The 25,396-nt window shown below is 36.9% G+C and overlaps 1 protein-coding gene across 1 annotated transcript in view; it reads left to right on the forward strand.

Moving 5' to 3' along the window:
- Positions 1-25,396, forward strand: part of LOC114646132 (uncharacterized) — a 44,264-nt gene that overhangs the window by 4,302 nt on the left and 14,566 nt on the right. The window contains exons 2-5 of the mRNA XM_028794137.2: positions 10,769-10,957; positions 11,428-11,526; positions 19,087-19,143; positions 23,000-23,191. Coding sequence (XP_028649970.1) covers positions 10,781-10,957; positions 11,428-11,526; positions 19,087-19,143; positions 23,000-23,191 — 525 coding nt within the window. The 5' untranslated portion in view covers positions 10,769-10,780. The remainder of the gene's footprint in view (positions 1-10,768; positions 10,958-11,427; positions 11,527-19,086; positions 19,144-22,999; positions 23,192-25,396) is intronic.

Raw genomic sequence — 25,396 nt, forward strand, 5'->3', positions numbered from 1 at the left:
TACATCTGGCGTAAAAGGGACACAGCATTTCAGAAAAAGAACATCATACCAACAGTAAAATATGGTGGTGGTAGTGTGATGGTCTGGGGTTGTTTTGCTGCTTCAGGACCTGGAAGGCTTGCTGTGATAGATGGAACCATGAATTCTACTGTCTACCAAAAAATCCTGAAGGAGAATGTCCGGCCATCTGTTCGTCAACTCAAGCTCCAGAGATGTTCAATCGGATTCAAGTCTGGGCTCTGGCTGGGCCACTCAAGGACATTCACAGAGTTGTCCTGAAGCCACTCCTTTGATATCTTGGTTGTGTGTTTAGGGTCGTTGTCCTGCTGAAAGATGAACCGTCGCCCCAGTCTGAGGTCAAGAGCGCTCCGGAGCAGGTTTTCATCCAAGATGTCTCTGTACATTGCTGCAGTCATCTTTCCCATTATCCTGACTAGTCTCCCAGTTCCTGCCGCTGAAAAACATCCCCACAGCATGATGCTGCCACCACCATGCTTCACTGTAGGGATGGTGCCAGGTTTCCTCCAAACGTGACGCCTGGCATACACACCAAAGAGTTCAATCTTTGTCTCGTCAGACCAGAGAATTTTCTTTCTCATGGTCTGAGAGTCCTTCAGGTGCCTTTTGGCAAACTCCAGGCGGACTGCCATGAGCCTTTTACTAAGGAATGGCTTCTGTCAGGCCACTGTACCATACAGGCCTGATTGGTGGATTGCTGCAGAGATGGTTGTCCTTCTGGAAGGTTCTCCTCTCTCCACAGAGGACCTCTGGAGCTCTGACAGAGTGACCATTGGGTTCTTGGTCACCTCCCTGACTAAGGCCCTTCTCCCCCGATCGCTCAGTTTAGATGGCCGGCCAGCTCTAGGAAGAGTCCTGGTGGTTTCGAACTTCTTCCACTTATGGATGATGGAGGCCACTGTGCTCATTGGGACATTCAAAGCAGCAGAAATTTTTCTGTAACCTTCCCCAGATATGTGCCTCGAGACAATCCTGTCTCGGAGGTCTTCAGACAATTCCTTTGACTTCATGCTTGGTTTGTGCTCTGACATGAACTGTCAACTGTGGGACCTTATATAGACAGGTGTGTGCCTTTCCAAATCATGTCCGGTCAACTGAATTTACCACAGGTGGACTCCAATTAAGCTGCAGAAACATCTCAAGCATGATCAGGGGAAACAGGATGCACCTGAGCTCAATTTTGAGCTTCACGGCAAAGGCTGTGAATACTTATGTACATGTGCTTTCTCAATTTTTTTATTTTTAATAAATTTGCAAAAACCTCAAGTAAACTTTTTTCACGTTGTCATTATGGGGTGTTGTGTGTAGAATTCTGAGGAAAAAAAATGAATTTAATCCATTTTGGAATAAGGCTGTAACATAACAAAATGTGGAAAAAGTGATGCACTATGAATACTTTCCGGATGCACTGTAAAAACACATTATAAACAGGACACCTAAAGCCTCATGGGAATGACTTTTTTCAATTGAACACAGAACTCTTGATCAACACATAAGGGGGAGAGGAGGATCTTCAATTCAAAAATTCAATTCCTAGAGGCTTTAGGTGTCCTGTTTATGATGTGTGCTGATAATTACAGAAGTATCTGTATGAGTTCAGTCGGGTTGTGTCTACTGATTGAACTGAGAGAATTTCATTCAGCATACACCTGCCCAAAGAATAATGCCAAAGCAATGCTCAGTATTCAAAGGGTGCTCATTCCGTGCTTTAATTGCTGAAAATATATTCCACATTGTCTCTTTAAACAGCAACTAATGAACAAAGTTTTTTTCCGAGCTAAATTCAGTTAAATTCAAACTCATAAATCTATGTGGACAAGAATGACTCTCTGATCTTCTGATTGAACTGATGGAGAAAGAGATCACTATGAACAAAGATGAAGCCATTGTTAACTATTACATTATGGGATCCAAGAAGATTTTACTATAGAACCCAAAAGCTGATAACACCTACAAAGCAAAACAGTATAATTACTTTTGTTTCTTACTAAGAGAGCTTAATAAATCTAGTATAAACTACATGAAATCATTTACATTGTACTGTAGGGCACTTGAATAAATCCTGTCCCTTTTCCATTTCTGAGCCAAAAGGTCTGTACATGTCATCATGGTTTGTTGTGAGACACACCAAAACAGAATTTTGAATATTACCTCCATTAACTAGTCAATTTTCCCAAATGTTTCTTCTTTTTCTTAAACAGTATTGTAGAAATGCTCTAAGTTACACTGATGTTGTTTCATTTATAAAAGCATATGTTTATCATTAGTTTCAGATGTCGTCCAGTTCTCAGGAGCATTGCAGGATGTTTACCATTAGGTTTCAGATCCCCCTTACATTTCCTTGGCAAAATCTAAGAATGGAAACAAAATTCACATCTATTAACTACTGCAGAAAGGTGCAATATTCAATTAACAACAAATAAACCTTTTGACTTTTTAGTAGAATAAGTTAGTGAGTAAATAACCAATGTACTATTTGCATTTAAACATTTCCACCTACTATGTGCTTAATAATAAGGTTGTACTTTTTTTTTTTTCAAAACTGTCTTCTTGAGATTCACAACAAGCCACTTAATATAAAGGATCATGGGGTTGGGGGCCTTAAATTGCTGTTAGCCTTTAAATACATGGAGATTAATGACACTTCTCTAATATACCACGATTAAACAAAATGATAATATTGTTTATTAGTTCAGGTTTATTAAATAAATATATACTTCTCCAAGTGAAATGCAATGACGATTCATTGGATAAAGTACTTAAATTTGGACCATGGGGTGCTGTTAACCATAACATGAAATTAGTTCCGGGAAGCAGAGGAATGTCAGGATAAAGAAGTTCTGTCTCATACTAAGCTTTGTACACCGAGAACTGCAATTGCTGCAGATTTTATTATAATCTATCTCATCACAGAGGCTGATTCTTAACTGTAATTGCACTCTGTTGACAGTGTGATGTCTACGTTTTATACTGTCAATTACAAAATTCTATCCTCCATGAATAGCATCCTACGTATATCTGCTTTAGTTGACAGGGAAGGGTTAGTCAGTCTTTGCAAAAGCACGTCTAAAGTATTGCAAGTCGCTCAAGGAGTACTGTATGGACCATTCCATTTTTTATGTTTGCCTCATGCAACCCACAGAAAATTCTAGGATTTCCATGGCCCAATAAACATTGTTCTCATCAATTGGGATAAATGATGGGTTATTGTTTGGAGTCATTAATGCTTACTGAATTGCCTACAAGTGTCCAAATGGCAAACTATCCATTACACTTCCAGTCTTCCAAATAACTACCAAGAATTTGAATTTGTGTTTCAAACACCACAATCCCTTGCGTTTCCTCCATATTGCCCACCATGATTACAGAATATATTTTTCATTTGGGGTCTCTTACTTAAGGGTCGAGTCTATCCTTTATGTTGTACTGAAACTGAAGTAATGGATGAATATATCAAAGACAGTCTTGCTAATGGATTTGTCCTTTCACCTACTAGTCCTGTAAGACTGGGATTCTTTTTTTTTTTTAAAAATGATAATTGTCTATGTCCTTGTATTTAATTATCAGAAATGTATTACAAATACAATTAAAATAACCACCCTCTCCCTTGATAGGTCTTTTCTTGACCAAATCTCTGGATCAACCATTTTCACCTTGATCTTTGTATGCATATAATATCATTCATCCACATCAAGGAAGGCAACAAGTAAAAAACTGCCTTTAACACTGTGTCAGGCAATTCTGAATATTTAGTTTGCCATGTGGACCAGCTAATGCCTTTGTTGTCAATTATGTCCATTATGATTTATTCATTCACTCTGTACTAGTGTACATCAGTGATATATGAATTTTTTCTCAAGATTTGGATTCTCATGTCTTTCATGTAAAGAAAGTTCTTTCTAGGCTCAGATCAAATAATGTATTTGTGAAACTTGATAAATGCGAATTTCAGCAAACTGGTGTTGTTCTTAGGTTACCATGCAAGTTCTGCTAGTTTTCAAATGGACCCAGATAAGGCATTTGTTATCAAAGACTGCAAACTACCTGATAGTTTCAAATAAATACAGGAGTTTGTAGATTTTCCTAATTATTATAGATATAACATCAAAAAATTGCTGCTATCACAAATCTTACATAGAAGAGCAGTAATAAATTTGACATCTGCCTGGATTCCCAGGCATGTTGATAGAAGAGGGTGCATCTACTTATGCTAGGATTGTGGGGATTTGCATGCGGTGGAGTGATGTTTTGTTGCAGCATTTTCCCAATATGGATAAATTATATTTGTCTGACTATTCTATTCTTCTGAAAAGAATTTGACATAGGTAATAGAGAAATATTTACTTTAGAGAAATGGCATCATTGGGTAGAAGGTGAAGTTTCTATAACTTATTGTCTTGGTATCCGTAATTTAAAAGCTGGTGCTCTGTCTGGATGTTGAGGGCAGGTTCATTGGAGTAGTAGAGAGACATATTAGCATTTTCTTCAAGGGGCTCTTCAATCTGCCTAGGCTGCTCCTCCACCCCTGACATTCTAAAGCAAAAATTGTTTAACTCGGAGCAGGTTATTGGAAATTTTTTTAGAATGGAGCTATTATTCTCCTTTTGTTGATATCCAGGGGTTTGCAGATCTCTTGAGATTTATAGAGATATTTTGGTGACCAAATAAAGCTAGCAGTTTTAGGGATTTTGTTAAAGTATGTGAGACGTGTAATCGGTCAAAATCTCATTAGGGGTTGCTATAAACTGTCCTTCAACCCACCCAGTAGTGGGAAGGCATCATGGTGGAGTTTACTACTGATTTACCTCTTTTTAAGCATCACACTTTCATCTTAGTTGATTATTTTTCTAAAAGTGCAAATTGTGCTCTCTTTAAGTCTCTTTGGTTTAAATCTTTATGCACTGTTATTTTAAATTGTATGGTCTTCCTAAGTAAGTCTTGTCAGATCGTAGACTCCAGTTTATTTCCAGATTCTGGAAAGAATTTTGTTCCAAGGTGGGCATCAAGATGAAGCTTACTTTTGAGTACCATCTGAGGTGTAATGGATTATCTGTAAGGTTTATTCAGGATCTCAAGAAGTTCCTATGAGGTACAATTAGCTCTTTTCAATCTGATACCTTTAATATTTTGCTATTTGCTGAGTTTTCCCACAACATTCTGCATACTGTTCTTTTAATAATTTGCCATTTGAATGTCAATATGGATTTTTACCTCCCTTTTTGTCCAGGAGCTTTTTTTGAAGGCTGGAGTCTCTACTAAATGGCTTGCAGATAAAAAGGAGAAAATGTCATTTAACATACAAGGCTGGACATAAAGTGAGGTTCACTAATAGAGACATCTTCATGAGAGTGCCATCCTTTAAGCTTGCTTAACAGTTATTGGACCTCAAACAGTACTATTGTAAGACAGAAAGGTCTGGTTACCTATTGCATGCTTTCATTTTAGGATACATCTTTCATTTTGTGGGCCTCACTTTAAAAATTTTCATTGTTGTTGTTTTCCTGTAATTTTGGTGCCACCTTCAACAATTGTGGTTGAGGAACACCATAAGTCTGTAATGTAATAAAATTGACATTCTAGAAGAAGGGGTTCCACAGTGGTCAGCTCCGCTAATTGACAAGGCCACATCCCAGAGGATTGTTCTTATGTACTAATGTGTGATTTTCATGCCCTGTTTGTTTGTCTTTATTTCATAGACCATTTCCTAACAAATGGGATGCTTGCATTCAGAGTTTTCATCTTGAGAGGAGGGCTATGATTAAAGGGTAGATTAGGGTAGATTAAAATACTTCTATAATGGTGACTTTCTACATAACTTCTGACATGAAACTTTGTCTTCCAAAGTTAGCCTGAATTGAAGATACCCTTAGAAAGAATTTGCCCCAAATCAGGTATACAGTATTTTGTGACATTTTCAACTCACATTGGACAACATTCAAACATCTCCTTTTCAGAATCTGATCAACTCCTGAAAATTTCCAAAGCACCATTTAATAAGAATTTTGGTGAATTTCTGGACTGAGAAACTTCAGTTTTGACATTCTACATGATGTAAATCAACATGAGGGTGCTATAATCACTCTTCAAATATAGACTATCAACAAGTAAAAGTGGTTCTTTCACAAGAAGTATTTTTATGTTGTATGGCCACAGTTTAAAAAAAATAATTTCAGCAGACATGTGAAAAACTGATGCAATGTAGTACTTTGGGGTGAAATGATGCAGAGTTTAGCAGAAACTTATCAAATTATTGTACCTTTCTTAGAGCACATTTTCAGTAAATACTCTGTGAGCTCTCACTAGGAACAATGTACAATACAGTGGGAGAAGAATAAATGTAAGATCTAACAAAGGCTGGTGAACAACTTAGCCTTGCTGTATTTCAACCCAAACAGAGAGACATATTAGCAAATCATAGCCCAATATTATCTTGATGCAATCTTTACACAGATAGTCAAAAAGGCAAACACAGCTAACACTGTATTGTGTTCAAGTGCACCTCTTACCATTTAAAAAAAAAAGGATCATCTTGCTAAAGTCTCCTACAGAACTGCCACCTAAGGCCGCACTGGGTAGCCAGATGCTCACTGTTTATAAATGTGATTCGGGCCCGGCCAGTAGTTTAAGTTCAAGTTCAAGCACTTTATTGTCATTGTGTAACACAACAAATTACTTTCATTTAACCCCAAAGGTGCATTTAAAGGATAGAATAGAATTAACAATATAAGAACAGAATTCAAGTGAAAAAAATGGAAAAACAAGAATAGTCATACAAAATATGTCAAATATTTTCACATATATCATATACAGTCTTAAGTGATCAAGTAACCAGAGCAAATTATTATTGCCCAATGCAGCAGTATAAATTGTTACTGCACCTAATAATGAATAGTATATTGCATATTATATACAGTATTGTATTATATCAGTATATTGCACATTACCAATATACTGTAGCTTATTACACATATTCAATCAAAATGATCTCAGACTGAGGAGATTCAGAGTTCAGAAAGTTTATGGCAGAAAAAATAGCTATTTTTTATTCTATGTAGATTGATCTAAAGCATCTACCTGATGGGAGGAGCTCAAACAAAAAATTTCCAGAACAACTATTATCCTTGATAATGTTTCTTGCCCTTCTCACACAGCCAGTCTTTGAGCTACATTTTATGTATGAAAATGTGCTATATAAATAAATGTTGTTGTTGTTGTTGTCTTATACAAGAGTTCGAGTGATGGCAGTTCAGTGCTGATGATGACCTCTGTTGTTTTTACGCCCTTCTTTAGAAGCCTTGGTGCAGCTGGTGCACCAGCCCATCATGCAGTTAGTCAATATGCTCTCTATAGTGCATCTATAGAAATTGACCAGCAGCTTCTGGGGGAGGTTAGCTCTCCTTAGCTTCCTCAGAAAACAGAGGCACTGTTGTGCTTTAGCTATTACATTCATGGTATTGTCAGCTCAGATCAAATGCTCTGAGATGGTGACTCCTAGAGACTTAAAGTTGGACAACTGTCTCCACAGCCTCTGCATTGATTGTTATCGGACTGTGATTGGTCTTCTTAGTGACTCTAAAGTCCAGTATAACTTCTTTGCTCTTTTTGGTATTTAAGACCAGGTTGTTGATGTCACACCATGCTGTCAGGTTCTGAACCCCTTCCCTATATGTAGCTACATTGTTATCTGATACAAGCCCAATTACAGTCATATCATCTGCAAATTTAACAATAATGTTTGATTTGTGGATGGGTTGACAATCATGGGTGAAGAGTCTGCAGAGGCGGGGACTTAGTACACCACCTTGTGGCACACCAGTGCTCAGGGTAAAGGTAGGGTGTGTGTGTTTGTCCAACCTGACAGATTAGGGGCAGTTGGTGAGAAAATCCAGTAACCAGTTGCATATGGAGAGAGCAAGCATACAGTTTTTTGATTAGCTGGCTAGGTATGATGGTGTTAAATGCTGAGCTGTAGTCAACAAAAAGAATCCTAACATAGGTGTTGGGCTTTTCCAGGTGTGATAGGGCATTATGCAGAGACAGACAGATGGTGTTCTCAATCAATCTGTTTGTTCCGGTATACAAACTGGTATTGGTCTAGATCATCTGGGATGGAGGTTTTGATGTGGGTGATTACCAATCGCTCAAAGCACTTTGACCCTGTGGTCTGAATGTGGATCCCAATGCCCCATTGCAGTGACCAGGGTATTGTGCTTCAGATGAGACATAAAACCGAGCTCCTGACACTCTGTGATCATTAAAGATTTCTGGCATCCTTCATAAAGAATAGAGTGTATACCAATGTCCTTGCTAAATTGTCCACCATGGTCTGGAAATTCTGCACCATAATAATCCCCTGTCTCTTATTGGCTAACTATCTCTCACCCTTTCACCATCAAACAGCTAATGTATTGTAAGCGTACTGGTGTAGGATGGCTGCCGTCGCATCATCCAGGTGGATGCTGCCCATTAGTGGTAGTGAAAGTGGGTCCTCACCCACTGTGTAAAGCACTTTGAGTACCTTGAAAGCGCTATATAATTGTAATGAACTATTATTATTATTGTATGATTTTAAGGAAAAAAAAAATTTATTGGCATTGCAATAATTAAAGTGACAGTAGAGCTTTCACTGTCTTAAAAATGTGGTTGACAAATAATTGTCATAAAAATAATTCTGATAAACAATTGTCTTTTTAATTTTTTGCCACTCTAATTTGAATAAATACAATTAATTCTAGTTATATCATAATAATACACTTACACCTGAGGAAGAAGAGGCAATCTATTGACAACAAATTTCAGAACATAAACAGGTAGGCATTATACTCTCTCGCACACCTTACAACCTGTGGCCAACTCATCACAATCTTCTGCCCATACATGAATCGTCAGAGTTCCTGACTCCCATCTTCTCTGCCTTTCCACTGCATGCAGTACTTCAGCTCCCCTGTAGATCTCTTCTCATTTTCTCAGAGATCCTCCTCACGCAGGTTGATATTCCTGTACTAAGTAAGAAACAAAATCTCAAAATATTTCAGAGCCTGATGTCAGCAGTGACAATTTCAGTAATAGAGAATGAAAAGAGAAAACAGTAAATGCTTGCAATGCTACTACTGAGTATGCTGAAAGATCCACAAACACTTCATTAGTATATGTTGAAGGACTTCAAGGTTCCAAGGTCATGGATTTGTTTAATATGGACAAGCTAACAACTCAACAGGCTGAAGCTTCTAACTTCAATTACAGATGGTAAGACGAACAGCTTTGTGGCTCACTGGTATAATAGATAAGGTGTATGGCTGGAAAACATATATTGAAAGATGTTTTGAAGAATATGTAAGCAGAACTGGATTCTTACATGAACTTACCCCTAAGAGCATGGATGGACACACATCTATCACATTTAAAAAATCATGACCTCTTTTAAGTTTTTTATGTGTTTCTGGGTGCTTTATATAAAGAATCATAGCACTTTCAGTTAAAAGAACAGATACAAATGCCTGGAACTTGCAGTCTAATTCAGAGAGAAATTCCAGGGGGCACGCAAACTGGCTGAATTCTATAAAAGAGTATACGGTAGTGGGATGTAACAGCACACATTGCTTCAGTACCTCCTTCTTGCTCTAACCAGTTTATTCTGCCAGTTTATAGATTGGAATGGTTTAATGTTTAATTAGGGGGAGAGAGTAAGGTATAGGAGAAAAAAAGTTTGAGAACACTTGGTCTGGCCAATTTAACACAAGTTCCTAAAATTAGTCATATGGTATTTATTTATCTTCTACGTCATGATCTTCCTCATTTAATGTCTTGAAATCATGTGTGTACTTTATATTCAGCTTGCAGAGTGGAGTTATTCACTTGATTTTTTTTTATACTGTTATTTTCCACCAGTCTTTTGTTGTTTTACAACAGAGATGTCATATTGTAGTGGCACTCGATTGGGTTATTCTGGCCCTGTATGCTGGTGTAACTGGTTGATGGTTAATGTTTGGGAAGTGCAGTTTCAAAAACTAAACTACAGCATGCATTCACCTGTTTGCAGGATGTGTCTGTCTCTCTGTAGGATGTGGGCTTGGTTTCCTACCCCCCCCCCCCCCCCCCCCATCTGTTTCTCTCTCCCTCTGGGAAGAAGTAATGACACTTTAGAAGCAAAGTGACTTGTGATATCTGAATGTAAAATTGTGAACTCAAATGATTATTTAAAATGGCCAAGTCATATAAAGTAAATGCGATTATGCAACTATGCAGTTATCGCAACAGGTGTATGTATCAGATTCACAGCTGTGTGCTCATTTTGCTGGCCACTGGATAGGCAAGTGCAAAATATAATGCCATAAATTAGCTGTGTTTAAAGAGCCTGGTAGGTTTCAGGTAGGAAAAATAAAAATAATCCATTTGAACAATTTCTTCTTTTTCTTTCGGCTGCTCCCGTTAGGGGTTGCCAAAGTGGATCATCTTTTTCCATATCTTCCTGTCCTCTGCATCTTGCTCTGTTAGACCCATCACCTGCATGTCCACATCCATAAAATTCCTCTTGGGCCTTCCTCTCTTCCTCTTACCTGGCAGCTCCATCCTTAACATCCTTCTCCCAGTATATCCAGCACCTCTCCTCTGCACATATCCAAACCAACATAATCTCAATTACGTACTTATATATATGTCATTTGTTATATTTCTTACAGAGATGGTAGCAAACCTGTTTTACACAAGTCAGGTATATCAATATGTTATAATTGTTTGTTTGCTTTTTCAGCAAGTGAAGAAAATGTCACTGTCATATGTGAAAACATCTGAACAAGTCACAATAACTGTAAAGCCTACATCAACTGAAAATGCCTGTCCCCTAATTTGCCAGCTGTGCTATTCACTGTGCTGCAGTTCATTCTGCCATGTTTCAAAAGCATTTGAGAAAATAATTAGTGGAAACTTGAGTACCTTTGGGGTAAGTCCAAAATAATACTTCGACCCTTCTTTACAAGTATACTACATTCTATCTCTGTCAATAGTGCATTGTTCCTAGCATCTAAAAGCCAAGAAGGACATAGAATTTTTAAAGGATTCTTATCCTAATCTAATAAATACATTTTGCCATACTTCTAGGATCATTGGACCACAGAGGTTTATTTTTAGTGGTATCTGTTACTTTGGCATGAATCTGTATATTCCCCTCATGATTTTCTAGTGCCATGCAAATTTGTGCATGTTACATTAATTGGATTTTATATTGGCACAAAATGAAGCTTTGGTGGGGTGGCAGGGATTGTTGTGTGAGTGAACCCTGATGTCTTAACCATGACTGGTTTCTGTCTAGCTTTCAGCTGCCAAGAATAACTCTCTGCACCAGAGAAAGCAGATTCAGACAATGGATAAAGAGATGGACTCTAATGTGACTTTAACTGTGTCTTTTTACAGGCAATACAAATAATGGTTGGAATGGTGAACATTGCCTTTGGGTTAATTCTTAGAAATCAAACCCCATGGCTTGATACGCCACATTGGGCTGGCTCTGTGGTAAGATATACTAAAAAAAAAGTTAAATGCATTATTTATTGACATACATAGTTATTATCCCTTAAAACACACTCTGAATGTAACAAAATTTTAATTTTGGTTTAACTTGTAATGACCAAACATTTTTATCAATATTGCAAACAAAACAGAAAGAACATACTGAATTTTCCATTTGATGGGGGTATAACTCATACTTTTTAATTTTTAAATATTTGTCAGAAAATCAAGTCATGAGAACAGAATTAAAATGCAGATATCAAATTTGTTTTTCCATGAAAATATACCATACATGCATTGAAGAACATTTCAGGAAAAATAATAATAATAATAATAAATATGCAAATAAGTAAATGCATTTTGTAATATGATTCTGTACATTGGTTAGCAAATTTTGTAAGTTTGCTTAAGCCATTTTAATTAATGTGTAATTCCCGTTTTGGGTTTTTGAGGAACTGAATTTGATTTCAGTTTTCAGTTAATAGAAAATATTTTGCATCACTTTTGTTGTTTCCTGGGCACTGCCATTTTGTCTTGCCATCATAATGATGCGATTATGGCTGGTACGGTATGTGGTCCCAGAAGGTTTGTGACTGACAACATCATTGTGCCAATAAAAGAATGGTTGCATCAGAAGCGTCACTATCTGAGCTTGCATATAATCAAAAAAAATCTTATCTTTGTGCATGTGCTAGTTGTGATATTAAGAATTCTTGGTTCCTGGCTTTTGCTTTCATTTCTTTTACTAAGATTTTCAGGTACAGATTTAAATTACATTAGATTTAGATTTTATTTGTCACATATTCACACACAAGTGTATACTGTAAAATGTAGCTGAGTGAGCAACCTGTATGTACTGCGCAATAAAATAAAAAGTATATATTAAAAATAAATATTAAATATTAAAAGTGCAGATCAAAAATACTCACTGTAACTGTAATTGTATAACACATACACGTAATAGAGGTTTAATAATTGTTAAATAATTATTAAATAATAAAAATAGTTAATTACAAATAATAGATTGACTATTAGTTATTTTTATTGCCTGGGAAATGGAACTTAGTCTTTCTGTCCTTGACTTGAGGCAACGCAGGCAGTCCTTTATGATCCTGGCTACCTTAATAATGCACCTTTTTGTACGTATACAATATACAGTATGTCCTGTAGAGATGGTAGTGATATACCCATAATGCACTGCAGGTCTGTATGATCCTTTTTTAGCCATTTTCATACCAGGCAGTGATGCATCCTGCCTGTTTACTTTCAATAGCCGCATGGCAGAAGGACTTTTTCACTCTTTTTAGGCACTCTGAATTTCTTCAGTTGTCTGAGATGAAAAAGGCTCTGCCTTGTTTTTCCTCACAAGAATGTCAGTGTGTGTGGCCCATGTTAAGTCACACCTGATGTTAATAGATTTAGAAATAGATTTAAGTGTTGATGTTTGATATGACTGACCGTTGGTTCAGCTTTCTGCTTGGATACAGTTCATCTCTTGTTCATCCCTTTTAAACTTGTTAGCCCTTTCTATTTAAGGCTAACAATGTGAAATGTGACAATCTACTCTATATATATATATATATATATATATATATATATATATATATATATATATATATATAAAAGTGCAATGATTTTCTGCAATAATTTTATGTCACATTTTTGGTCACACTTTAAATCTGGCTTATTTTAAAACCTACATATATATGTTTGGTATCATTCTTTTCGGACTTTATCAAACTTTAATGTGATGTTGTTAGATTTTCAGATTCTTATTCCGTTTTTATATTATAAACTAAAATATCTAGAAAGTCATTTGTATTTAGGTGATTTAGTTAGCTGAAGGTCGAGTTACAATAACCCATTACATACCACTTTAGTTTTCAAGTGATTTTTCCTGTTATTTTAATGAGTCATTTTTTTAAAAAAAAGTTTTTTTTATCTATAAGAATTTCAGTTAAAAGAAATTGATCATTTATTTAGTCTCTTATAAATACTAATTGAGCATAGTGGACCTCAGTTTAACGAGAATACTCCAATCGGTAAGAGAGTAAATTTTTTATTCTCATTTCATGAATTTTACTCCGTTAATTAATAATTAATTTTTCTTTTACATATTTATAGAATTTCGTGATTTTGGCTGCAAGTGGGGCGGCCTACTAGACTACAACTGAGAGTTGGGTGCCAAAGGTGCCAGGGGGCTTGGCCCCCCTAGTAAATAAATAAAAACACTACGATATGTGAGCAGAAATAATTAGAAATGTCATGAAATTTGTTTGTGTTACTTATTTATTGATGTACATTTTAAATTATGTCTCCATTTATTTATTTCAGTGATGTCAAGCTCAGCATAAAATTCACAATGAAATGAAAACTCTTATTTTTCATCCATCAAAGCTGAAAAGCATCAGTGCAGTGCACCTTCAAAGTTGTAACTGTGTGGGTCTGTTGAGGATATGAGTGCAAAAAAAAAGTTGCCGAGAATTGCTGTATGAAGCAGCTACTTTAATTTGAGAAGTTCTGAATTTGCCATCAAAGTCTGCATCTGAAGTGTTTGAAGTAAATGTGACACTAGATGACTGAAGATTTATGTCTCCCTCTCCTTATATATATATACTAGGGGGCTCCGCCCCCTGCTCGCTTCGCTCGCCAACCCCTGGTGTTGGGAATGACAAAGAGCGTGATGTATGAATGAGATATAGAATAGTGTGACGGTGTAGATGATGCAAATAGAAAGCAAACAATAAAGTGTGTGGCACAGTGTAAAGGTTTATTTGAAAATTTCTCTGTACACGCCGTGTAAGTGTAAAAGGTAATTCCAGCTCAGAACTTGTAAGGTCATTTAAGATGGTTATTGTTGTGATCAGAGTCAAGTTTGTCAGAGCTTAGAAAGAGTTGTGTCTCTCCAGGAAGTAATGGAATGACTTGGGTATTAATGTTTTCCATATTAATATTTTTTGGACATAATATAGTGCGTTGTGTTAAAAGGGGCATTTGGTCTAATGAGATTGCTGTTCGAAATGTCTCTGTAACTAAGTTGTCGCAGATAAAGGCTTGAGGAATTGTAATAATATGTGGCTGAAGTCCATCTGTATTGGTGAGTGCACCATCTCTCAGTTGTAATAAGCAATTGTTATGATCTGGTTCTGGACATCGTATCTTTTTTACTAACTGTATCTTTTGAAAGCAATGCCAATTGTCTGCGTATTTTATGGTGCACTGAACAATAGCTGAGTGCATGGCATCTGGAAGAATAGCTAATCACTGTCTAAAATCTCCTCCTCATAAAAGTACCTTTCCTTCAAATCGAATATTATTATTCATAAACGTTTGTAGAATTTTATGAATGGTGTTGAGTAAGTGACTTCATGCCATTGAACATTCATCAATAAACAACATTTTTTCAAGACGGATGTCACGTGCAGTGCCACCGTTAATGTTCATAGTGGATACCGATTTGTAGGATCTAATGTAGTTGATAAAGATTTCACTTTCAGGTACATCGTCAGTTATAAGCCTCTGTAGATATTCAGTATATGAATGTAAAGAAGGCAGTCTAATTTGACCCTTTTGACAACAACGTGTAAATGTATAACTTGTATTTCCAGTTGTTTCTTCAGGGAAGTGAACTGAATGACAATGATTGCAAATGACATTCATTAATCCGAATGAATTTTACTGGTGTATGTTTTTCTTGTGCCGTTTGAGAGGCGCGTTGTTGCATGTGTAGTATTTGGGACGTGTTGTTTTGGAACTGTAATCGATTTGCCTGTGCTGTGTGAGAAGCCCGTTGTAGCCTTCGCTGCCATTAACGTATGTCTGAGACGGGAGGTGTTTCGTTTTGAATCCGTGCCTGTTGCGATGCAGCACTTTGATTGATAGTTTGCGTCATGTGGATCTAGGATGTAGATTTGTGCATATTTGCGTTGTTGATTTGTTTTAGGGTGCACTGTTCCAATGCGATTCAGTATTTGTGCACATATGCGAAAGCAGTATGGGCCATTGCCTTTTGGTGGCCTGATATTTACTCCGGTATATGCAAAAGCAAATGAACCATTGTAGGATGTAATGCAGTTCATAAAGTTTTTACTTTTAGGTACATCGTTAGTTAGAAGCTTTAGTTGAGCTTTGCGTTTTTGGAGTCGAGACATTTTTTCTTTTAGAAATATGGATAAGTAATAAGGAGAATTGCACTCACTGTTAATATGGAGCCTTTTCTGCGGTTGAACGGTTAATAGTGCCTTATTGTAATGAGATCAACCTATGCTGCATAGCCGTCTATTTTGTTGTTTCTTTCGTTTTCGTGTGTTTGTTCCTGTTATCCTTTCCTTTTCGTTTTGTACCCGTGACCGTGTATTCATGACTTGTTTCTTTCTCAGCATGCGAAATATGGATAAGTAATAAGAAGGATCGCAGTCACTGTTAATATGTTTCTTTTTCTGAAGTTGAACGGTCAATAGTGCTTTATTGTAAGGAGATCCACCAATGCTGACACCTATGCTGTCTGTTGTGAAGGTGTTGATGTTCACTTTAGAATATGTGGCTTTGGGTGTCACTTCTTATGGATGTGTGTGTGTGGGGGGGGGGGGGGTTCTTGGTTGAGGATTGTTGTCGCGCGAGCGTCTTCTTTCTTTTTGTGTTCCTGTGTCTTGTTGAATCCTCCTGTTTGTGTGTGTCCCGTCCCTTGCTTGTAGGGTCTGTGGGGTGGTTTTGTGTTCTTTTTTTTGTGTTCCATGGGCTTGTTGAATCCCCCTCTTGGTGTGTGTCCCGTCCGGTGCCTGTAGGGGGGGGGTGCCTTGCTGTTGTGCGCGAGCCTCTTTTTTTTTTTTTTTTGGGTCTAGTTTCGTGTGCAATGTGTTTCGTGCTTTGCTTGCGTTTGAATACTTTTTTATGTGCCGTTTCCTTTTTTCGGTGCTCTTTGCGCCTCATTTCTCAATTTTTCCTGTGCTCACTCCTTTTTTCTGTGGTCTTGTCCGCCTCTCGCGGCCCCTCATCCGCCTCTCTCGCCCTCTTCTATCCGCCTTTCTCGGCTCCTCAGCCGACCCTCGCGGACTCTTTTTGCGCCTGCGCAGTACGTCTTTTTGCAGCTACGCCCCATTGCCGGATGTGCCTGCGTCCATCATCCGGTTTAGCATTCTCGGTTAGTAATATGGATATATATATATATATATATATATATATATATATATATATATATATATATATATATATATATATATATATATATATACTGTATATATATATATATATTGTAAAAGGGACGCTATATAGCGCCCGACCCGGCACAGACTAACAAAGAGGCACGTGTAAAAACACACAAGCACTTTTATTTTTCTTCAGCTGGAGGGTACATCTTCCCCGTAATCCCTCCAGCCACAACACAGTCCCAAATAAAGCACTTAAGACCAACTACACAATCCAATCCTTCCTCTGGCACCACCACTCCTCCCAGGCAACCTCGTCCTCTTCCTCCCGATTCTGGCTCCTGAGTGGTGGGTAGTGGCCCTTTTTATAGCCCACCCGGAAGTGCTCCAGGTGCTTGATCACCTGTTGCTAATTGCACTTCTGGGCAGGCTGTAGAGGTGTCCAGGTTGGCTCCGGGATCCATGCAGCACCCCCTGGCAGCCACCCCAGATCCCCACAGGGTTGTGGAGAACTCCATCTCCCATGGAGCCCTGCGAGAAACTGAGGCACCATCGTCACCCAGGGAGGCTGCCACCAATTGTCCCAGACGAGGTATTGAGGGGCTCATGGCTGCTCCCCCGGAACATATGAAGCAGGGGCGTCCCGGCCAGGCATGGGAGCCGGCCGCCTGTCATAATATATATGTGTATATATATATATAAATTAACCAACTAACTAATGGCACTATAACCGAGACCCATTGTCTTCGAAAATTTCCCAGACAAAACCAGGAAATACAGCTAGTAATTAAATAAATGCATACAGTAATAAGCAGCAAAAACATATTTTATGAAACATTACATTATTTATGCTCACATATCATTGTGTTTTTATTTATTTATTTAATTTTGTCCAAACATTTACTCAATATTCATGACATTGTAATAAGTGTCAATAAGTCAAGATATATCTGATAATCATTAAAATAACAGGAGTTTATTCATCTATTTAGAAACTTACTCATTCCAATTCAGATTCATGGAAAGCCAGAGATGGTATAAGACACAATGAGGAGATAACTGTGGATGTCATTTTAATCCATCACAAGGCATTTTTACACACACACAAACTCAGACATAACAAGCTAATTTAGACTTCTATCTCTGTTATGTCTTTGGGCACTAAACATGAGTACAAGGGAAAAAAGCAACACACACATGGGATAAACATGTAGACTCCATGTAGACTATGGCCAGACCATGATTTAAACCTACGGTCCTAGAATTATGAGGCTCGGACGGTGGTCTGTGTGCCCAAATCAATTCATATTACCTATATGTCAGTCCTTTCATGTATTCATCCATATCAAATCCGTTCAATCAACATTAGGCTATGGTGACCAGAGCTTAAGTAACCAACATCAAATCAGAACCAGCAAAAAAAACTTGCCAAGAATTTCACTCTATTCTTTACATATGGCAATACTACTACTTCTACAGGGCACCTTCTTGTGCACACAACCACCTCATTCATTCATACAGTGCCATTTCAGAGTCACCTTATATTGTGAACAAATCTTTCCATAACAGTGCTTAATATAAACAAAGTTATTTGGTAAAAATATTATTTAAATTGGGCGGCACGGTGGCGCAGTGGTAGCACTGCTGCCTCGCAGTTAGGAGACCGAGTACGCTTCCCGGGTCCTCCCTGCGTGGAGTTTGCATGTTCTCCCCACGTCTGCGTGGGTTTCCTCCGGGCGTCCGGTTTCCTCCCACAGTCCAAAGAGATGCAGGTTAGGTGGACTGGTGATTCTAAATTGGCCCTAGTGTGTGCTTGGTGTGTGGGTGTGTTTGTGTGTGTCCTGCGGTGGGTTGGCACCCTGCCCGGGATTGGTTCCTGCCTTGTGCCCTGTGTTGGCTGGGATTGGCTCCAGCAGACCCCCATGACCCTGTGTTCGGATTCAGCGGGTTGGAAAATGGATGGATGGATTATTTAAATTTACCTTTACATTGTCTGAGTTAATTGTACAAAGCTTCCTTAAATGAACACCTTCTTCTTTCTCTATGTGTAGACTTTTTTCAAGCACCCTTTTTAACATTTAACATTCTTCATTATTTTGCACAGTTTGACTATAATTTCTGAAATTAGATGCACTTAATTGAAGGCATAATTACTTACATTTTATGCTTATCTTTCCAACATTATTCTTATTGAAATGCATTTTATCAAATATGTCTACTGAAATCAAACTGCTTGAGGAGGTGTGCAGTCAATTATCATCTCAAGGAGAAAGGACTATAATAATGAAGTGGCTCACTGTGAGATACTCTGAAATGTCTTAGTAAGATTTACCACAAACATTCATATTATGACTAGAATAAATACCGTACATCATTGTTGTCAACACTCTTATAACACTCTTTTTCTTATTACTCTTAGTTTATTGTTGTTGGATGTTTCTGCTTCTTGGCTGACAAATTCCACAGTCCCTGCATGGTAAGTTTAATATTTTAATTAGTTTTGTACTGTGTGTGCTTAATTCAAGAGAGTGCTCCCATTGTTGCTCTTCCAACCAAGAATGTTGGCAGTTTACTAATTATTTTTTTAGTTTTTCCTGTTAATTTTTTTCTTGTTAATTATTTTGTAAAAATTTGTAACTTATTTAAGTTTATTTTATTTCCTGTTTATAATCTTGCTTCCCAATTGAGATACAGTAAGGTCAATGTGGCCTAGATTGCCCTATTTAAACCCCACTTAACCCCCAGTTACATTATTAGGGCATCGATTCTGAGAGATTCTTTACTCTCCTATCTCTGTGCTCTTGGCTCCTTTTCTTATAAGTTGTTGTTGTAATTCTGCCTATTAACTTACCCCAAACTGATTGACAAACCTTAAAAATGAAAGCCAGACCTGCACTCCACCAGCAGTCCAAACCAAAGAGGTAAACTGTCATAATTAGCTATGTATATTTTTACTTGTATTGTGGTTTTCATGTGTGAATTGTTCATTTTAACATCATTTCATTACTGATTTGATAATTTAATGTTGTATTTTTTTTATGCAAACCCATCTTGAGTTTGGTCATGTGATCATGTTCTTCAAGTTTCTGACCTCACAAAACATGAAGTTATAAATTGGTGACTGGCGATACAACATTTGTGCATTATTTAGTGGTAGTTAGTTTCTTATTCATGTAGGCTCTGCTTGTAGGATTGCTATTTTGGTTACAACTTGTTTCTGGTTTTGACCTTTGCTTTCATTTTATCCCTTTGCATTTTCCTCTCAGTTCTTATTGTCTTCCTGGTTTTGACTGTTCGTTCCTCATTTTGACCACATCTTTTGGCTTCCTTTTCATCACCTGTTCACCTGGCTCACAATAATCCTTGGGTACAATTATATCCTATTACACAAAGCATTATAGCGAACAAGTCCAGAACAGAATCCCAAAACTGTACCTTATTACAATATTGAGAAGTCAAAAACCAGGGAATCCACAAAATGCAAAACACAAACCCAAAGAACAGGAGAACAACCTTAATGGCAAAGCCATTGCATGGGCAGTATCTTTTTAAATAGTAATGGGATAGTTCAAGGCTGCACGGTCAGGTGGCACCGTCAACCCTCTGATCCCTCTCATGGGATCAACATACAAGACACAAAGAATATGATATAAAGGACTATAATTAATAATATTAATAAATACAAAGAAAGCAAAATAATTAATATTTACAAACTATTAAAAAAACAAAAAAACAAAAGAATGTTTATATAAAAAGAAAATACGGTTGAGTCAGTGGATACAACCCTACCTGAATCATAATAGTCAGGTAATCCTCTAGGACATGCATTTAAAGTTTAGTTCTTCTTTTGAGGTTTTTCCCCTGTGTGTATTAGGCTAACCATTTGTTCTAGTACTATTTTTTGGTTTTTACATTTTGTGTCCACAAATTATTATTTAATTTGTTAAACAATAATTAAATTAAATAATCAGATTACCTGTGCTCCGATTCTATAGACAGTCTTCTTCCAGTCCTTCCCTATGAATCAGCATGTTAATGATAACACTTTCTGGTTCAACAACAACAACAACAACATTTATTTATATAGCACATTTTCATACAAATAATGTAGCTCAAAGTGCTTTACAGTTCAGTATTGACACCTGTCTCCAAGAGTGAGTAGTTTGGCCACTAGCCCAGCAGACCATATTCACTAAACACATTCTCTCTCTCTCTCCCGCAACCCAGACTTCTTTGTCCCACTAGTTATGTCAAAACATCTCCCAACTCTAGTATGTATTGACTGCAGCAGCCATTTTGAAAAGAGATTAAATCAGAAGGTGGATCAATAAATAAGTGACATCCTCCACATCTTCTACAACTCTGTTATGGCCAGTGCAGTTTTCAAAGTTGTGGTGTGCTGGGCTGGTAAAATCACTTCAAGAGAGACCCACTGAATCAACAAGCTAATTTAAAGGGTAAGCTTAGTTAAGGAACACACTCTGGACCCCCTAGAGGTAGTAGCAAAGGGGAGGATTAGAACAAAACTGTGTGCCATTATGAACAATGCTGCACATTCTCTTTCTGACACACCAACACTGAGGACTTTCAGCCAATAAATTCAACAGAAGTTTGTCAAGAAACGCTACTGGGGCTTCTTTATACCAATGGCAATACATCTGCATAATGCCTCACTGTTGACTATGACAGCCAGGTCCAAAGTTTTACTTTCTCTTTAATATTCTTGCTTCATAGGCATTCTAGTGTGTGTTCAGCCCACAGTGTTTATTTATTTATTTAATGTATGGGACAAATAAAGTAAATAAATAAAGTTCAGATCATGACATAGTAATGGATTAATTTTGGGTGTTGCGAATATAAATCAGAAGAGCTGCCAATCTTTCCTGCATTCTCTGTCATCTTTCTATAAGGGAAGATGGCCTTGAGACAGCAATCTACAGTGTGTCAAAATGTCAGGGTCCTCTTGGATTCGCGGAGAGAGAGATCATTAACCAAAGAAAACATTGTGAAAAAATTATAAAAAGGTACAATGCCACCAATTGATCATGCAACTGACACAACTAGAAACAGATGCGAAATGGAAGGAGTACTGGGGACATTAAAAAAGATACTGTAACAGGTCATCTAATGTAATTGTACAGCTAAAAAAGAAGAAGCAATCCAAATTCAGAAACATAGCTAATAGACATCAGCAGTTGTCATATCGATTATATCACAGAAATCAATGTCACTTGCTTGGAAACAATACAAAAACGTTTGTAAATGTTAACTGTGGCAACTCAGAGCACAGTCTCCGTACAAAGAGAGACAGAATGACAACCTGCCTGTTACTACATAAAAACTGATGGCAAGTGAAACCCAGAACTAGTCTGCACTTTTAACGATTTAGTTTTTTAATGCTCAGTGTCATTAAAAACTTTTTCTTTTTTTTTTTTAAGTTACATTCACAAGAAAATATAAAACTATGCTATGGTAAGACTGTAGTATTGGAATTCTGTTGAATATAAAAAATGAAGGGTCCGTTTTCTCTTTATATTATGTATTATAATCTTCTGCCTTTCTTTGTAGGCGGCATTGGATCAATTACAGAGCAGTTAACAACATCTTTCATTGTTGCTGTAAAATGAAATGTGCTATTTTCCTGTATGCCTCATTTTGTCCAAATAAAATACTTATTTTTAATTGTTTTTTACTGGCTGGCAGTTTTTTGAGAGTACTGCACTGCATGAACTTCCATGGAATTTTGTTTGTTTCAATTAGAGGCATGGCAAAGACAATGGAAAAGTCAGGGGGTTCAGGTACAGCCATATCCTGAGTGTTCAAGTCTGTATGAATTTCCAGATTACACTAACAGTAGCAGCCTTTAGTATGCTTAATAAATAGTTCTGTTTGTGTCACACTGATATGCTGAAAGTCATTATTTGTACAATGAAACCTGTTTATGTCTGTTTTGTAGGGCTCCATCAAATTCAGCATTCAGGAAAATGGTACCCAGTCTCTTCACCTTGTTGTCTAGTACTATTCTCCCTACACTATACTATATTTTTATATATTTCAATTTATTTCTCTTCACCCAAAGTGCATTTTTTCAATTTGTGGTGTATGGTCCTCTTCAAAACTCTTCAAACGTATGTGTTAAATACTGCATTTTTCTATTTGTATTGGTTTTTATTTTGCCCATGGCTTGACAGGTTTATACTGTCCTGGCAATGTGTTAGTTCACTAAAATACCTTGAGATGATTTATACTGTCAATGGTGCTATGTAAAAAAAATAAAAAACAATTAATTGATAACATCTTCACAGTTTATTATTTTGTTTTGTCTTGTTCAGGTTTTGCTATGTTTAATCAAGAACATCATATGTACTGGCTGTGCTGTTGCTAACATAGTTTTATTGTCCATTGAATTACCTCGTAAACCCTACTTTTACTGCACAACAAAAGATGAATATTCAAGATGGCCATACAGGAAATTTGATAATTATACCTTTGAAGTGTGTCAAAATCTTTACCACAGTTTAAATGTAAGTACAAAGCTAATGAATTGCATTTTGATAAGGCAATTTACATTCCAAGGTTGTTTGCTATTTAGTCAAATAATCAATTCTATATTTAACTTTTTAAGTGTTATTGCCACTGATAGAAGACTATTCTTTTATTAATATCAGGCAATGAGATGTGTACCATGTGTAGAGTGAACATTTTAGTCCCTGGCTGTTTAAGAAGTGGCAAAATGTTTCCCATGTGTCTGGCATACTGTGTCTAGTATATGTCTGTCGTAATATTAACATTGTACAAAAGTAATTAACCTTCTCTACTGGTTGGTGAGAGACAGGTTGTGAGAAAAAGGAACTTGGTGTCATACTTTAGAGGTGGAAACAGACAAATATTTCAGCCTGAATAGGAAGACCTAGTAGAAAAGCAGATTCTGTCAGGAAGACATTAATAATATTTTCTTTTTTCTTTTGTTCATCTGTTTGATCACTATGATGCTATGTGATTACTAGACACATAATGCATGTGTAATGGGCCCCTTGCATCTCCTCGGTTATGTCACATAAGATTGCCATAAATTGAAACTATGGGTCTCTTTGAATAATTTAAAGATAATACGGCTAGCTTTGTTGTGGTGTAAACTTTGAAAGAGGTTATTATTTTGATATAGAAACTGGGTACAAGACCAACTGCAAGAAAAAGAGTGAAATAAGCTTTGATGTTTTATGATCCCAAACCTTTTTTTGGACTATATAAGGAGTATAAGACATCCATGGAATTGAGTAAATGAGTTATCACTTTTACTGATAGGTGTTGCATTTGTTTATACCTTCCCAGTATGCTTTGACAATAATATACAAATACAGGCTCTAGTCAGAGAGAGACATGCTTTATTAGATTTAGGTACTGCTCTGGTATATCAATATAAACTTAAAAAATCATCCACTAAACCATAAAGTACAAATTCAGGTAATCGATTGTTAATCTATTATTTTGTGGCATTTTTGATTTCTACGTAGTTTTTTGTGCAATTTAATTTTGCTTCTGAGCTTGTTAAGATCTTGACTATATTATTAGCTACACGATAACACCAAACTATTTACTTTTTCCTGATGGTCATCATCACTTTGTACCATTTGTTGGAGATGGCTTCACATTGCTACCATGTGATTGTTAGAAATTTCACACATCATCTCTTTGCGTTGACACTATATAAGATGGTGACTAGAGATGAGCAAAACGAACAGTGCAAAATTTAATTTGCAGCAAAACCTAGTGTTTCACTTCACAAAAACATTTTCCAAATAAATTGTTTCATTTCCAACCAAATCGTACCATTCACAAAAAAAAGAAAGGAGCATTTTCATGTATTAATTGTTCAGGTGTCTGCTTGTCGTTTAGCCTTTATATAAAGGTCTCTAGTTAAATACAAAATCACCATAACTGCATATATCCTCAACTATGATAAAGCGGTTGTTAAGTAACTGCAAAGGAGTTGGTGGCAATGACTTACCGTGAAGTTGTTTTCAGGTTGAGAAAACAAAGTGATGTGCAGAATGGTGTGTTTTAGTGCACCTTCTTATGAAAATATACATCCTGACACATTTTTTAAAAACATACTGCACTCTTACACAGTAACAAGAAGGAAAGGTATAAACAGAATTGATTTTTCCAGTGAGGAATGGATTACATCAGCTGTGCAGCTGTAGAAAAAAAGTACAGGTAAATGTGAGAGTGTGAATGAAGTGTTAGGGAGCAAAGGTCTTTGTTTTCTGCCCCAAAATGTCCTTAAAGTATAAAAAAACTTCTAAGTTTTGTATTTCACAATCGCTAAATTACCTGCAAAATGTTAGTGTCAGTTTTGCGAGAATGTATGCAAGTTGAAACTTGCTGGTCTTTTCTTCTTCTTATGTACCATATTTAATCTGAAGGTTGGCAACCACAACTTTCCACCTTCCCTTATGCCTTTCTTTTTGCATCCCTCCATTCTATCAGTGCTGACCATTGTTTTATATTATCACCTCACATTCTTCTTCGTCTGGCTTTGTCTCTGGTTTTGTCTATTCTTCCTACTGTAACTAATTGAGCCTTTGTCCTATTTGAACCCTTCAACATATGTCATGTGAATCCCATTGTTCTTCTCATCTTATCCTCCACCGTACTCTTTTCTGTACCCTTCCTTTATATCACTTCTTCATTTGTTACTTTCTCTGTGAAGTTAATTTTCATTATCC

The sequence above is a fragment of the Erpetoichthys calabaricus genome, chromosome 2, assembly GCF_900747795.2.
Source record: "Erpetoichthys calabaricus chromosome 2, fErpCal1.3, whole genome shotgun sequence".
Classification (NCBI taxonomy): Eukaryota; Metazoa; Chordata; class Cladistia; order Polypteriformes; family Polypteridae; genus Erpetoichthys; species Erpetoichthys calabaricus.